General features: G+C 39.3%; 1 protein-coding gene across 1 annotated transcript in view; it reads left to right on the forward strand.

Moving 5' to 3' along the window:
- LOC138762391 (uncharacterized) overlaps nucleotides 1-17,999 on the forward strand; it is a 307,807-nt gene that overhangs the window by 125,683 nt on the left and 164,125 nt on the right. The window contains exons 23-24 of the mRNA XM_069936157.1: nucleotides 14,486-14,575; nucleotides 16,114-16,170. Coding sequence (XP_069792258.1) covers nucleotides 14,486-14,575; nucleotides 16,114-16,170 — 147 coding nt within the window. The remainder of the gene's footprint in view (nucleotides 1-14,485; nucleotides 14,576-16,113; nucleotides 16,171-17,999) is intronic.

Raw genomic sequence — 17,999 nt, forward strand, 5'->3', positions numbered from 1 at the left:
TCAAAGCCCTTGTGGAAATGGCTGGTTGTATAATGTTTCACTTGAAATAAGGGAAACAAAAGGAACTCTGTGATGACCTAAATGAAAGAGGTTATTATCTGGAAAACTCTAATGGAGCAAGTTTCTTCAGCAAGTCGCTGAAGTGGCTGATCGGAAGGAATCAGTCATGGGTGTCCAACAAGCAACAAATCTCTCTCTAAAAACCAACAAGAATCTTCCTGAGTGATAATCATTTACCTTTCAAGCAGCAAAGCCTGATGAAAATCATAAATGTTAAGTTCTGGGCACAGTATAAAGATTGCTCACAACCAGTAAACTTGGGGGAGTGAGAAGTGAGATTGGACTGTGAATTAAAGAACTTTTCTGAACTTATGCACACGTTACCTACACATGTGCTTAGAATTAGAAGGGAGTTAGGTTAAGTTAACAGTAATAAGTTAGAGTTTGATCTTGTTTACATGTTTAAAGAGAATTAAAAGCAATTTTTATTTAAGTAACCTTGGTGATTTTCTATAGCTGCTGGGTTTTGGGATCCTCCAGGCCCATAACAGTGGTAGGAACATAAAATGAGCTGCAGAGGAGATAATAGAGGTGGGTATAATTACAACATTTAAAAGGCATTTTGACAGTTCAATTAATAGGAAAGATTAAGAAGGATCTTAGCAAATGAGATTAGTTCAGGAAGTCACCTTGGTTTGCATGGATGAATTGGGCCACAGGACAGTTTCCATCCTATGGCTGTATGACTATCCTTATGAAGCTGTGTGGTGGAATATGATACTGCGGGGATGTCTGGGCAAGTTCTCACTGGGCTGGGCAGGCTGGCCCACCTTCTGTACCTGTAGCCCCTCCCCATAAGATCCCCTAATAAAGACTGAGAGCCCTAGTCTCCTCCCTCATACCTGCCTTGGACATTAGCCAGCAGCATGTCTGGGTCTTCTGATCAATGAAGCTTTTGACTCATGCTTTGTGTCTGTGAGTGGCCAATTGATTGCCCCACAATTTATTGATCAGAAATTTTAAAGTGCCATGGACAAGGCATCCAACTGGAGAAGCTGGAGTTCGATCCAGAGGCCTCCGTAAAGTTTGATACGTGGCTACACTGTTTGAAGGCCTACCTGAGGTGCCACAAAATCACAGCCAATGGTGATTGGTACTACCTGCACTTCGTAGCTGTGGGCCACCGAGTGTACCAATTAATTCACGACTGCACTGAATACGAAGAGACAATGGCCCTACTCTGACAGCAGTATGGAGCCCCGAGGGACACGATGTATGCCCGCTTCCAGCTTGGCTCCTGATGCTAGGTCTGGATGAGTCAGTCGACAGTTTTGTGAGGGCCATGCGGGAGCTGGGTGGAGACTGTGGGTGCTGGGATGTGACCACGGCGACCTACCAGGAGGAGCACATCTGTGACAGGCTATTTGCTGGATTCCTCTCCCATCAAATACAGGAACGACTCTTGGAAAAAGGTGATTCTTAGACTGCCCAAAAGAATGCGGAGTGGGCCACGTGGCCACCAGGTGGGGAGAACGGACGATGCCATCTTGGGACTCGGGGCCCTGACTGCTGCTGCCACCGCCAAGCACACAAGGTGCAACTACTACAGCCAAAGTAAACACCCACGAAAGTACATCTCAGCCCCTTGCGCTACCTTCTCGAACTGCCAGAAGAAAGGACACTATGCCAGGGTGTGTCATTCCAAGCCCCCCTCTTGCAGTGCTGATTGTGGAATGCGACCCATATTGCCATCTTGGTCATTGTCATTTCCAGTTGCTGAGAACCAAACTTCCGGGCCAAGGGCACGACGACATGGAGGGACCACACATCCATCTTTACTTTTGGGCTCCACTATATATGATCCATGGGAGCACCCATCTTCACAATCTTTCGGTGGCCATCTTGCCAGCAGTCAACCTGACGACATAGTAGCAGCGATTCAGACAGTGAGCTGACGTTGGCTCCTGTCATAATGGACCAGAGTAGGCCATAGCAGCTGGGACAATCGATGATAGACAATGAAGTAAATGGTCATACTACTGGCTGCCTGTTCGACATGGGAAGTACCGAGAACTTCATACACCTGGGCACGGCCAAAAGTTATTCCCTGACCGTGTCCCCAGCCAAGTGCAAGATAGCACTAGCCTCCAAATCACTCTCTGTGGAAATCTGCAGGAGATGCACCGTGACCCTAACCATGGGGGGCACCAAATATAAGAATTTTAGACTATTGGTGATGCCCCACCTCTATGTACCTGTCATATTGGGGCTAGATGTCTAGTGCCAGCTTAAGGGTGTGCTTGTGCAGTTTGATGGGCCCCACTCTTCCCCCCTCCCCCACTGTCAGTAATAACCAATTCCAGGAGACTCCCCCCGACAAGGCCCAATCACTCGCCTGAATGCTGGCCTGAACACAGACTGCCTCCACTGTTCCAAAGTCTCACCTCGGACTGCAAACCTGTGGCCACTAAGAGCAGGCGATACAGTCCAGAGGACAGGAAATTCTTTAAGATAGAGTTGGAGCGGCTGCTAGGGGAGGGTGTTGTAACCATGGCCAGAAATGTTAAATAAGGAACCGAACTCCCACTCTTGGTTATCCAGAGTAATGAAACGACAGACACAGAGGTTTCCCAAAACACCGTGCTCTTTACTTCGATTCTGAAGACATAGACCTATTTACACAAAATGGCATAATCTATTTATAGTATTTACACAAGCTTGTGACTTCAAATCACAAGGCAATCTTGTGAGTCCTTTAGTTAATGGATGACTCCCATGACAACATCCATTCCTGGTGACTATGGGTCATTCTGATTAGGACTCCCTAGAACCTCCCCCTTTGAGTTATTACTCATTTGAGTGTAGACTTGGGTCCACTTGGAAGGGCTTTACTGGTTTGTGAAGTTTGTACAGGTTCCTGTGGTGCAGCAGGTAAAATCTCGTTTTCCTGTGATGGTTGTTCTTGGTTGGTCACTGGTTTCTGCAGTTCAAAAGTTTCCAACAGAGCATCCAAGTTGAGATTACATACGGTTGGTCGCAAATGGTTGGCATGTCTAGTCCATCTGTCCAGTCCAACCTGCACATGATAGAAAACCTCCCCGATCTTCCTCAGGATTCTCCCCAGCTGCCACTCACCCGACTTTACCCTGTAGTCTCGCACCAGCACATGTTGTCCATCCTGAAACGTTCTTTGTTTTGATCCATGCTGGCGGTTAAACTGTCTTTCCATATACAAATCTTTGCGTACAGGTTCTGACTTTTGTGGGAAAATAACGTCAAATGGTGCTCTAATTTTCCTACTGAAGATGTTTTCTGCAGGTGAAGTGCCACCAGGACTTTGTGGGTTTGGAATGATCCTGTAATTTAACAAGAATATCTGCAAGATCTCTTCCGTTGGACACTTCCCCCTTTGCTTTGTTTAGAGCCAGTTTGAATGTATCAACAAAGCGTTCTACCTGACCATTGGACTGTGGATGGTATGGAGGTGAGCGAATATGAGTGATGCCATATTGTTTGCAGAATAAATCAAATTCGGCTGCCGTGAATTGCGTCCCATTGTCTGAAACTAATGTTTCAGGGGCACCAAAATGATTGAAACATGGACTTGAGTTCCATAATTGTAGCCGATGCAGTTGATTGGGTTACCTTGATGATCTCCGGCCATTTGGAGTACGCATCCATTATGATTAGATAGTACTCCCCATTAATTAGTCCTGCATAGTCTACGATTCCGTTGCCCTCTTGGTTGTGGCCAGGAATGTAAATTCGTCTTGACTTAATTAAACGACTCTTGACATTTTGAAGTCCAATTCCATTTGCTACCCTGTGTAAGAAGCTTGTTGAGTGGACCACGGAGTTTATGCATCTCCGGCAGAATGAACTATAATGACTCATAAGACCCAAAAATGAACGTAGCATGATCACATCTGTGGGTGCAGGCATGCGCCTGATAGCATCAGTGTTTCGTGGATTTGGCTGCTGTCCATCTTCGTCAATGATGAAACCCAGATATTTCACTGATTTCATGAAAAATACACATTTTTCTGAATGCACTCGAAACCCAGAGTCTCTGATACAGGACAGAACGCAATCAAGATGATCAAACAATTTGTGAGCATGTGCTCCCATGACCAGGATATCATCTAGGTGCACTGCAACTCCCGGAACACCATTCAGCATTGTCTCGAAAAGCTGCTGAAAGATAGCTGGAGCAGTCTTCACTTCAAATGATAGATGTGTGTATTTAAACAGTCCTCAATGTGTGTTGATGGTCAGCAATTCTCTGGATTCAGCATCAACCTCCACCTGTATGCCTCTGCTAAGTCGATCTTCGCAAAGTTTTTACCCCCATTCAGTTTCGCAAAAAGGTAATCAGGCAATGGCAGTGGATATTGATGGTCATCCAATGCTGCATTCAAACCAGTTGAAAAATCAGCATACAGACGTATGGATCCATTAGCTTTCTTCACCACCATGATAGGTGCAGCCCATGATGAGTAGGTGACCAGTTCAATCACTCCTTCATGTTGCACCTGTTCCAATTCATGCTCTTCTTCTTGCAGTGCTGTGTATGCATATAGGACAGGTTGCTTTGTCTTGAAAGTCAGTTTCACATTTGGCAAAAGGCAGAATTTTGCCTTTTAGTACACCATTTCAGAAAATACCTGAGCATGGCGTTGCTTCAACTATATCAGCAACTCTTGTGCTGTATTTGCCGCTGTTGGGGTATGTGCCACTTCCAACTTTTGACAAATATCATTAAGTGGACAGTCAAATAAGTTCAACCTTTTGATCCTGTCGAGGCCCATGAGATCGAGGTTAGGATATTTTACCAAATAACATGATCCATTCCCTTCTGCGCCGTTTAAGCTGCTGAACCTAACAACTCTAGGATCCCCCAGAAGCTTTCCGTGCCATGTTTTCGGTTGGAGTCACCTCTGGCTGACCAATCTGTTTCCACATTTGCTTTGATATTAGGGTTATATCAGACCCTGTATTAATTTGCAACCTCACTGGAATGCCGTTAATGTGCACCTTTGCGTATTTCCTGCATTTGGTGGTTGCCACCTTAAAAGTTGCTTTGATTGGTTTCACTTTTGTGTGTGAAACTAACTTAATGGATGTTTTCCCTCTGTAGCATTCTGGTTTATGTCCGCGATGCTTGCATTTACTGCAACGCTGCCATTTGTACAGGTAGTCATGAGCTAATTGCGGTTCCAACAGGTGCTGGGCAATTTGGCTGGGTGGATCACACTTTTATTTGGTCTAGCAGGGTCTGCTGACTTGACTGTCTGTACAATGTTTGAAGATGAGTGCGCCGCTTCCACCATTTTGCTGCCGCATTTCAAATTAATTAAGCGTTGGTATTCAGCGATTAATTTTCAAATAGTTATGTCAGATTCCTGTTCAGTCTTCACCAGCAACTGCGTTCTGAGATCTACATCTTGGTGTGACCGCATTCCTGCTACAAAGACTAGACAATTAAACTGGTCTTCAGTCAGCGTAGAGAGTTTAAAACGCTCGCACTGTCAATTTACCCTATTTGCGTATGCCATGAAATCTTCGGTATCTCTCTTGGTCATTTTTAAAGACTGATACCGAATGTTGAACAGTGATATTTGTTCCCCGAATATTTCTGCCATTACCTCAGTGTTTCCCTGAAACTGAGCTCCTGGGGGAGTTTTGGTAGAATGAAGTTTATGTAACACTCGTGTTCTTGAGTGCCTAACTTCCTCAACCACAGCCTAATCTTCCATGTCTCACTGAACTTGGAAAAGTTTACTGAAAATAAGTCTTCATACTTTCAATACCAAGTTTCAAAAGTACATGACTCTGAGTCATAATTAAACTCAGTGATAGAGTTCATTAATGCGTCTGCAGAATTTGTTTTAAGTGCAGGCTCACCTTCCTCAACGATTAAAGCTCCCATGGACATTTTTGCTGCCAGTTGGTCCATTAATTTTGATTGTATGAGCTCAAAGCTCTCGCTGCTGTTTGCGGACGGCCTTGAACTGTTCCATTTTTACTGACATTTGTTGTTAAATTCAGTTAACCAAGGTCCTTGTCGCCAAAAATATGTTGTATCCGTGGCCAGAAATGTTAAATGAGGAACCGAACTCCCACTCTTGGTTACCCAGAGTAATGAAATGACAGACACAGTGGTTTCCCAAAACACCGTGCTCTTTACTTCGATTCTGAAGACTATTTACACAAAATGGCATAATCTATTTATAGTATTTACACAAGCTTGTGACTTCAAGTCACAAAGCAATCTTGTGAGTCCTTTAGTTAATGGATTGCTCCCATGGCAACATCCACTCCTGGTAACTGTGGGTCACTATGATTAGGACTCCCTAACAGAGGGCATAATAGAACTAAGTAACAGTCCCTGGATGGTGCAAATAGTGGTGGTGAAGAGTGGAGGGAAGTACCAGATGGTGATAGACTACTGGACAAAGTCATCATCTGCGGCCATGACCAGAAGGAACACGACGAGAACCTGCAGAGGTTACTGGCCACTGCAAGGCCCTCAATATCACATATAATAAGAAAACGTGTATGTTTAGCACCAAGTGGTTGGCAATCCTTACAGACAAGTAGTGATCCCACCTCCAACATGGCCCCTCAAGTGTTTCTTTTCCCCCCCCCCCCCCATTGGAGGGTCCCTCCCCCACTAATATAAGCAAATTCCCTACCCACTACAGACCCGGTAGATACAGACACTGTTCAGCCCTCCTGCACCCAGCCGAGCGAACAAGCACTGTTCTGCTGGAACCATCAATACAGCCAGCAGTATTTCGGAGATCTCAGCACTGAATAAAACTGCTGGAGCGGCTGAACCTTTCAACTGTATGGACTACAAGACCTGTGCCAATGACCATTGCCCCGCATCACCCCGCCGGATTTCATTCAAAAGAAGGAGGGGTGAATGAGGTGGAACAAGGTAGTGCAGGCATGACTGGGCATGTCCTCACTGGGCTAGGCAGGCTGGCCTGCCTTCTGTACCTGTTGTCCCTCCCCATAAGATTCCCTAATAAAGGCCAAATACCCTAGTCTCCTTCCTCATACCTGCCTTGGATGTGAGCCAGCAGCATGTAGAGGCATGTCTGGGTCTTCTGATTAATAAAGCCTTTGACTCTTGCTTCTTGTCTGCAAGAGGTCATTGATCACACCACAAGCTGAATTGTTTTTCCATATGTGATAACTTCTATAACTGACATGAATATATTAAAAATTTTGATATGCTTTGATCTGCAAACTGTTTGGTTTTGCAGAGCCATTATTTAATTTACATGTTTTACTTAAACTGTACTATCATTATCTTTAAAAATAATACAAAGTAAGGACATGATCACAGTGCAACACAACTGAGTTGTAGATGTCGTAGGTATCTATCTCATTACTGCATGGACTCGGATTCGGTTTTAAACTCTATCGTTGTGGAGTTTGCATATTCTCCTCATTGCATGAATTTCATCTTGCATCTTATGTATGGACTAGTTATTAGGTTAATTAATTGATTATAAGTGGCTGGAGAGAGATTCAGGAAAGCATAAGTGGCTATCTGTGGAAAAAAATAAATTGTTGGGAAAATAAGTGGGGAATGGAATTATTAGGATGTCTGAGATCCAGCAGAGACTGGATGGACCAAATAGCCTCCTTCCATGAAGCAGGGAAATATATCCTATCATTTGTTATCAGCAGTGCCATACGCAGCATTCTGTCCTACAACCTCAGCAGTTGCTTTTTTTTTCACTGGATAACCCGACTTCTTTATTAATTGTCAATCACAGTTAGTTCAAACAACTCAAATGTTAACGATGTTGTTTCATACAAGTACTTAACTCCCCAGGTTCACAACTTTTTAATTCAATTTCACAGATTGTAAGGCTGCACCTTATCTTTTTTAAAAATTTTTTATTTTTCACACCATAAATCACATTAGTCATGATACACACTTTTTCCTTTTCACACATATACAGTGACATTTTCTCCCCCCCCTCCCTCCTCCCAACCCACCCCCCCCCACCCCCCCTCCCATCCATTTAAGGTATACAATCTAGGATACATTAAACCAGTCAGACAATGTTGTCACTCAACAAAAATACACCAGAAATTCTACTGAGTCCATTCTTTTCTTTCCTTCTCCTTCCATCAACTTAGGTAATGATTGTCCCCGGTAGGTTTTCGCTATTTTATTTAATGTAAGGCTCCCATATTTGTTCGAATATTTCAATATTATTTCTTAAAATATATGTTTTTTTTCTAATGGAATACATTTATTCATTTCTATATACCATTGTTGTATTTTCAAATTATCTTCCAATTTCCAGGTTGACATAATACATTTTTTTGCTACGGCTAGAGCTATCTTAACAAATCTTTTTTGTGCATCCTCCAAATCAATTCCAAATTCTTTGTTTTTTATGTTACTTAGGAGAAAGATCTCTGGATTCTTTGGTATATTGTTTTCTGTTATTTTATTTAATATCTGATTGAGATCTTCCCAAAATTTTTCTACTTTCTCACATGTCCAGATTGCATGAATTGTTGTTCCCATTTCTTTTTTACATCGAAAACATCTATCAGATACTGTTGGGTCCCATTTATTTAACTTTTGAGGTGTAATGTATAGTCTGTGTATCCAGTTATATTGTATCATACGTAGCCTCGTATTTATTGTATTTCTCATCGTTCCAGAACATAATTTCTCCCATGTTTCCTTTTTTATCTTTATATTTAAATCTTGTTCCCATTTTTGTTTAGTTTTACCATTTGTTTCCTCATTCTCCTTTTCTTACAGTTTAATATACATATTTGTTATAAATCTTTTGATTATCATTGTATCTGTAATCACATATTCAAGGTTACTTGCCTCTGGCAAACTCAAACTGCTTCCTAATTTATCCTTCAAGTAGGATCTCAATTGGTAATATGCCAACGCTGTATCTTGAGTTATATTGTACTTATCTTTCATTTGTTCAAAGGATAGGAATCTATTTCCTGAAAAACAATTTTCTATTCTTTTAATCCCATTTTTTTCCCATTCTCTAAAGGAAAGGTTATCTATTGTAAAAGGGAGTAACTTGTTTTGCATCAATATTAGTTTTGGTAATTGATAATTTGTTTTATTTCTTTCTACATGAATCTTCTTCCAAATATTGAGGAGATGATGTAATACTGGAGAACTTCTATGTTGTACCAATTTTTCATCCCATTTATATAATATGTGTTCAGGTATCTTTTCCCCTATTTTATCTAATTCTAATCTCGTCCAGTCTGGTTTTTCCCTTGTTTGATAAAAATCTGATAGGTATCTTAATTGTGCGGCTCTATAATAATTTTTAAAGTTTGGCAGTTGTAAGCCTCCTTGTTTATACCATTCTGTTAATTTATCTAGTGCTATCCTCGGTTTCCCCCCTCTCCATAAAAATTTCCTTACTATTTTCTTCAACTCCTTGAAGAATTTTTCTGTCAGTTGTATTGGCAATGCTTGAAATAAGTATAATATCCTTGGAAAAATGTTCATTTTAATACAGTTTATCCTTCCTATTAGTGTTAGTGGTAAATCTTTCCAATGCTCTAAATCGTCCTGTATTTTTTTCATTAGTGGATAATAATTGAGTTTATATAGTTGGCCGAGATTTTTGTTTATTTGTACACCTAGGTATCTTATTGCCTGCATTTGCCATCTAAATGGAGATTCCTTCTTAAATTTTGAGAAGTCCGCATTATTCATAGGCATTGCTTCACTTTTATTTACGTTTATCTTGTAACCCGACACTTCTCCATATTCCTTCAATTTCTTATATAATTCTTTTATTGATAGTTCTGGTTCTGTTAAGTACACTATAACATCATCTGCAAATAGACTGATTTTATATTCCTTGTCTTTTATTTTTATTCCTTTTATATTATTATCTATTCTTATCAATTCTGCTAGTGGTTCTATAGCTAATGCAAACAATAAAGGTGATAGTGGGCATCCCTGCCGCGTTGACCTGCTTAAGTTAAATTGCTTTGATACATGTCCATTTACTGTCAACGGTCCCTTATATAATGCTTTAATCCAATTAATATACTTCTCCGGTAAACTGAATTTTTGCAATACTTTGAACAAATAATTCCATTCTACTCTGTCAAAGGCCTTCTGTGTGTCTAAAGCAACTGCTACTGCAGGTGCTTTATTTCCTTCTGCATGAATTAAGTTAATAAATTTACAAATATTGTCTGTTGTGCGTCTTTTTTTGATAAATCCAGTTTGGTCTAAATTTACCATTTTCGGTATATGCTCTGCTAATCTGTTTGCTAATAGTTTAGCTATTATCTTATAATCTGTGTTTAGTAAAGATATTGGTCTATATGATGCTGGTGAGAGTGGATCTTTCCCTTGCTTTAGTATTACTGTAATTATTGCTGTTTTACATGAATCTGGTAAGCTTTGTGTTTCATCAATCTGGTTAATTACATCCAGGAGGGGCGGAATTAATAAGTCTTTAAATGTTTTGTAGAATTCTATTGGGAATCCATCCTCTCCTGGTGTCTTATTATTTGGTAATTTTTTTATTATCTCTTGTATTTCTACTATTCCAAATGGTTCTGTTAATTTATTTTGTTCCTCTATTTGTAGTTTTGGTAGTTCAATTTTAGTCAGAAATTCATCTATTTTCCCTTCTTTCCCTTCGTTTTCAGTTCGGTATAATTGTTCATAGAATTCTCTAAAGTTTTCCTTAATTTCTTTTGGATTATATGTAATTTGTTTGTCTTTTTTCCTTGATGCCAATACCATTTTCTTAGCTTGTTCTGTCTTCAGCTGCCATGCTAGGATTTTGTGCGTTTTTTCACCCAGTTCACAATATTTCTGTTTTGTCTTCATTATATTCTTCTCCACCTTATATGTTTGTAGTGTTTCATAATTTATTATTTTATCCACCAATTCTCTTCTTTTAGTTGTATCTTCCTTCATTGCTAATTTTTTTTCTATATTTACTATTTCCCTTTCCAACTGCTCTGTTTCCTGATTATAGTCCTTCTTCATCTTGGTTACATAACTTATTATTTGCCCTCTAATGAATGCTTTCATTGCATCCCATAGTATAAACTTATCTTCCACTGATTCCGTATTTATTTCAAAATACATTTTTATTTGTTTTTCAATAAATTCTCTAAAATCCTGCCTTTTAAGTAACATGGGGTTTAATCTCCATCTATACATTCTTGGAGGGATGTCCTCTAGCTTTACTGTCAATATTAAGGGTGAATATATTCTGTTTTTCTTACTCTATCTTGCATACTAGCTGATAACAAAAATAGGTCTATTCTTGAGTATGTTTTATGTCTAGCTGAGTAATATGAATATTCCTTTTCTTTTGGGTGTTGTTTCCTCCATATATCCAAAAGTTGCATTTCTTCCATTGATTTAATTATAAATTTGGTTACTTTGTTCTTTCTGTTAATTTTTTCCCCAGTTTTATCCATATTTGAATCCAAATTCAGGTTGAAATTTCCTCCTATTAATATGTTCCCTTACCTTCAAAAAGATATCTTGCATAAACTTTTGATCTTCTTTGTTAGGTGAATATACATTGAGTAGATTCCAAAACTCCGAATATATCTGACATTTTATCATTACATATCTCCCTGCTGGATCTATTATTTCCTCTTCTATTTTAAATGGCACATTTTTACTAATTAATATAGCCACTCCTCTTGCTTTTGAATTATACGATGCTGCTGTTACATGTCCTACCCAATCTCTCTTTAATTTCTTGTGCTCCAATTCAGTTAAGTGTGTTTCTTGCACAAATGCTATATCAATTTTTTCTTTTTTCAGTAAATTTAGCAGTTTCTTCCTTTTAATTTGGTTATGTATTCCATTAATATTTAAAGTCATATAGTTCAACGTAGCCATTTTATACTTTGTTTATCTTCCCTTTCCATTTTTCCATCATTACCTTTCCTCCTTTTCCATTTCTGTTTTCTTATTTTAAACCCTTTATAAGACAACATTCCTAAAACATCAAACATTTTCCTTATTCTCCTATTTAAAACTTCTTTAGCCCCAATCTCCCCTTCCCCTCCTGAGTTGTCCTTTATCCCTTGTCGGACAACCACATCTCCCCTCTCCATTTGGGTTTGCGAATTCACTCGCAAGCGTCAGCTGATTTTGCAGTGACCGCAACTCCTTCCCACCCAGCCCCCCCCAGAAAAGATTTTACTTTTCATATGTAACAAAGGTCACTCTTTTAGTTCCCTCCTTATTCCCTCTATTCCATTTCCTTCCCTTATTAATTCTTGTCTATACTATCTATATTTTTCTCTAAATACGGATACATTCACGTATGCACATTATACATATACACACTTATACCTCTTTACCCACATACATATAAATCGTGGTCATTTTTACTCTCATTACACGTCTTCATCCCTCAGTCTATTTTGTAATTGTTCTGCAAATTTTCGTGCTTCTTCTGGATCCGAGAATAGTCTGTTTTGTTGTCCTGAAATAAATATTTTCAATACCCGCTGGATGCTTTAGTATAAATTTATACCCTTTCTTCCATAAAATCACCTTTGCTGTATTGAACTCCTTTCTCTTCTTTAGGAGTTCAAAACTTATATCTGGATAAATGAAAATTTTTTGCTCTTTGTACTCCAGTGGCTTGTTGCCCTCTCTTACTTTTTCCATTGTCTTCTCCATTACCTTTTCACTTGTAGTATATGTTAGGAATTTTACAAAAATAGATCTTGGTTTTTGTTGTGGTTGTGGTTTAAAGGCCAATGCTCTATGTGCCCTTTCTATTTCCATTTCTTGCTGTAGTTCTGGACATCCTAGGATCCTAGGGATCCAATCTTTTATAAACTCTCTCATATTCTTGCCTTCTTCATCTTCCTTAAGGCCCACTATCTTTATGTTATTTCTTCTGTTATAATTTTCCATTATATCTATTTTCTGACCTAACAGTTCTTGTGTCTCTATAACTTTTTTATTAGATTCCTCTAATTTCTTTTTTAAGTCCTCTCCCTCCATTTCTACTGCTGCTTCCCGCTCTTCCATCTTGTCCATTTTCTTTCCCATTTCTGTTAAGGTCATATCTATTTTATTCATTTTCTCTTCTGTGTTGTTTATTCTTCTTCTTAAATCATTAAATTCCTGTGTTTGCCATTCTTTAAATGACTCCATGTATTCTTTAATAAGAGAAAGTATATCCTTTATCTTGCCTTTCCCTTCTTCTTCTATTTCACTGTACTCTTCCTCTTCCTCTTCTTCTTCTTCTGGGTTGGCCATCTGTTGTTTCTTTGTTGCCCTTTTCTTCTCTTCTTTCTTGTTTTCATTGTCTTCTGTGTTCTCTACTTGCTGCAGGTGTTCTGCAGCTGTCGTTGCCGGCTGTGGAGATCGACTCCCCAGCTGGTCACCCCTCCCGTCTGTGTGTTTTTTTTTCATGCGCGGTTGCGCACTTTTACTCGGCTGAACGAGCCATTTTTGTAGTCCACTTTCTACCGACCTGAGGGAGCGGGTTTCTCTCTCCACCGCGGGCCTCTTCGAACAGGTAAGGCCTTCTCCTTCTACCTCCGTTGTCTTCTCTTCCTCTCTTCTTACCGTTGATTTCGATTTTTCTTTTTTTGTCGCCATCTTCTTTCCACCTTTATACTCACTTTTCTTTAACTTTTATTTCTGTGCTTTTGTGTTTTCCTTTGTTTTTTCCGACTTTTCTGGAGAGGGCTGTAGTTCACCGTCCGGCCACTACTCCATCACGTGACTCCCCTGCAGTTGCTTTCTTGAAGCTACAAAAGGTTTATAGTTCTTGGATCTGCAGGCTATTTAATTTTAGTATTTTTGTTAAGTTTCCTTTCAAAATGTGACCAAAATAATGTAATTAATCAATTTCATTCTGTTTTTTTGTTTATGGCCTTGGGGAAAAAAAAGTTTGCTGTTCATGTATTGTCTTGTAAGCATTGTCCTGTGTTGTCTCATGTATTATCTGGTATTCCTGAATATCTAAAATTTTGTGTCAAAGATTCTGGTAGAATGTATGGCAATTTGTTTGTGCATTCTGAATAACGAAGATTACAATTATTTTATCTCGCATCTATTTCCTTGCTTGCTTCAAATCATGAAGGTTAATGTATCAGCAAGCTACTCAAGCAAATATTTTTTAAGAAACGTTCATGCCTTGTATGGATTCCTACAAAAATGACCATTTCCGCTTCATTCCTTTCAGAGTGGATATTTCTAGCAACTAAATAATCAATAATATAATAACAATGTTGTCATGAATGACAAAAATGCAAATATGTCAATTTATCCATTTGTTTAATTATGCACATTTATGGAATGAATGGATTATAATGGATTATTTAGTTATTTGATTTTTTTTGGTTGTACAAGACAATACATGAGTAGAAAATTTACCAAAACTACCATTGATAGAAGGTCTTAACTCTTTGGAATTGACTGTGGCAACTGTTAAATTTGTTTCAGCAAAGGACTCGGATTATGCTAACTATCCTGTAATACTCACGCCACCTAAAATTAAAACACCAGAGGAAACTCTTTGTCACTACATTATAGGTATGATTTAATTTTTTTCAACAAGTAATGACAATAACAGACTCATTAAATTTGAAAGCAAAAACTGATTATCTATTAAATACATTTCAAGGAACTGTAGTGCAAATTTGTTGATTCGCTGGTAAGATAATAAGGCAGTATGCATTTATTAGCATTTAATTTCATGGTAAGAAATTCAATGCACATTTTCAGTATGATGGGTCACCTGAAGAACATGATCAAAATTAATAGTTGCACTATCATACCTTCAGGATAATGGGGAGGCCATCAATAGTTTCATTAATCTGCCCATTCTGTTTGCTGGGAATGTAATTTAGATTTATGAAGTGAATTATCACACAATGATATTCTTTGAAGTATAATTTAGAGATAGCACAGAGTAGAGTGTTAGGTCAGTTGCCAAAGCTTGAAGTAAGGACATATCTATGCTGAAAGGGGTTTGGAAAATAAATGAAAATTGTTGGAATTGGTGTAACATAAAAAGACCAGCAGGAAATTATTTAGAAATATTGAATCTTATTTCTGAAGTTGAAATGTTCTGTCTTGACCAGTAACTGTTAAGTATAAAGTCCAATTTTGATTTCCTTTTGCCATCTCTGCATAACAAAAGTCGCTAGCCAATGTTTTTTTAACTAAATTAGTTTCACAATAATTTTCTTGTGAAATATTTTAATTTTTAAGTTTTTATTTCCCCACTGTTATTGGCTTTGTTTTTTTCTTGGGTTCCCCTTTTACAAATCATTAATGTCTCCAGTTGCAGGCTGAGCACTGACCCTTGAGGTACTCTGCTCACCAATTACCAACCTATTTACCCTACTCTGTACCTTCTATTGGTTAACCATTCCTCTACCCATGTTGATACGTGGCACCCAACATCAAGCATTTTTATGTTATAGATAAGTCTTTAATGCAGCGTCTTGTTGAATGCCTTCTGGAAATCAAAGCATGCAACATCCATCTCTATTCGGAGTTAAACAGGAAAGTCTACAGATGCTATGATATGCAAAAGTGCTAGAGAAACTCAGCAGGTCATACAAAATATATAGAAATTTAAGGGTAACAATATTTCAGGCTCAGGCCCAAAACATTTAATATCCTTACTTCTTATAGATGCTGCGTGACCTGCCTACTTTCTTCAGCACTTTTATGTATTGCATCCACCTTTATCCATTGTGCTCGTGATATCCTCAAAGAACTTGAGTACATTATAATGGACTAATTCAACAACTTATCAACTCATTTTTCAAATACCTTGAGTACATATTATTCATAATTAAAATATTTTCTGCAATATTCTAATTATTGTATCAGAGGCAAAAATGGGGTCATTTTAATTAAAGGTTTAACTAAACTGATTTGCAAATGATATTTTATGACAGGTTTTGAAATTCTAGCATTTTAAGCATTGTTTATCAATCAAATATATATTGTTCACATTCTTAAAAGAAAATAGAACATGACCAAAATTTAAGGCAATTTATTTCAGCAATTTTTACATTATGTAATATAATTTACATGACTACTTAACTGCACTTCAGATCCAGAAGATGTTTGTGAATGTCTAACCAGTCTGGGTTCGTGTTGTGACCAACAAGGTATTTATAAAATGTGTGTTTTTACATTTAAGATGTAAAAGGTATTATTAATATGACTTCCATGTTTTACAAATAAGGTTGGTATTTTTGTGCAACTGAATAAATATTGGAGAATATTAGAATCACTCCATAAATGATTGAAATATGCATTTCCTTAGTGATATCTCTTAGTGAAATAAGTCAATATATGACCAGACTTTGGCATTTAAGAGCATAAGAAAATTAGAATATTGAAGGATGTGTTTCAGTTCTATCCAAAGCACTGAAAGGATATGGTAATATTCAAAAGAACGCAGAAGAAATTCAGCAGGATTTTGCCTGGAATGGAGGTCTTTATTGACAAGAAGTGATTGGATAGTTTGGGATTCTTCTCACTAGAGTTCAGTAGACTGAGGTGAAACACCTTGTAGAGCAGGGGTGTCAAACTCAAATTCACGGAGGGCCAAAATTAAAAACCTGGACTAAGTCGAGGGCCGAACTAAATATTTATTGAAAATTTTCAACAACATCTGCATGTTTTCTCTTCTTTCAACATATGTAATGTTAAACTTTAGGATATAACTTTAGGAGGATAATGTTACAGGTCAGGAGTAGGTAGCTCAAGTTCACCCTTTGCTTGACCTGAGGGAAACCTATTTGGTCCCTGTGGAGATGTAGTCAGCATTCACAGGCTGTGTCCATTTTGGCCTGCATCAGGACTCAGCATTTCCTGCTCACTCCTCAGGCTCTAGGCCTCTATTCACCCTCGACCCACCATCCCTCTACCTGACCAGTCCTTTACCCAACCTCTACTCACCCCTCACTCCACTCGCTCTGCCTCTACCCACCCCATCCTATACACGCCCCTCTACTGCCTCTCCCCTCAACGTTCCTCCCTCTACCCGTCTCTCACCCTCTAATCACCCCTCCCCTACTCGCCCTGCCCCTCCCCTTTTACCTCTTCCCTATCCACCCCTCCTTCTACTCATCCCTCCCTCTAACTGCCCCTCGCATCACTATAACTTCCCCTGCCCATTACTCCTCACCTACACCCTCTGCCCACCCCTGCTTACCCACCCACTCAGGCCCAGCGCGCTGCCGATCAGCCTTTGCGGAACAGCGGGGGCCGTGCGCAGCCTGCCATGTCCATCGCGCCGACAGGAAATCACAGGCGCTCGCCAATCCGCTGCACCACTCGACAGGTGGGAGAAGTGACTGGTTGTGCGGGGAGCCTTCCAACTGGCTTGCCGGCTGATGACATCGACAGACTTCTCGTGTTACAATTTTGTTTTCCCCGTTCTCAAAGTTTGCACGGTCAACCTGCAACACTCTTGCTCCCTCCGCATCTCGTGGATCTGATGCCCGGGTGTTGTTAGGATTCCCAACAGAAGGTTTGTGGAACTTTAGCATTCTGGATTCCTTTTTGAGAATATTCTGGCCATCTTTTAAGGGGGTGGTTTTAGGGGGGAGGGGATAGTTAGGGGGTGGGGAAGGATGTGCAATGAAGGGGGAGGATGGTGGGGGTGACATTACCAAAAAACATCATCGGCTCTCGCTGCAGGGCGGGCCACCTCTAATACATTTTTGAAATGATCTTGCGGGCCAAATATAATTATATCGCGGGCCAAATTTGGCCCGCGGGCCAGAGTTTGACATGTGTGTTGTAATGCATCTGATGATAGCTTGATGGGTCTTGCTGGGTTGTTAAATCTCAGAACTGTTTCCTTTGTGAGCAGTTTCTTCAGTTCGCTCCATAACTTTTCATGCTCATGATCCCACTCCCATTCAATGTTCTTTTCTGTTAGTCTTCTCAATGGAACCATCTTTTCTGAGAGGTTGGATGTGAATTT

Source organism: Narcine bancroftii, chromosome 4, assembly GCF_036971445.1.
Source record: "Narcine bancroftii isolate sNarBan1 chromosome 4, sNarBan1.hap1, whole genome shotgun sequence".
Classification (NCBI taxonomy): Eukaryota; Metazoa; Chordata; class Chondrichthyes; order Torpediniformes; family Narcinidae; genus Narcine; species Narcine bancroftii.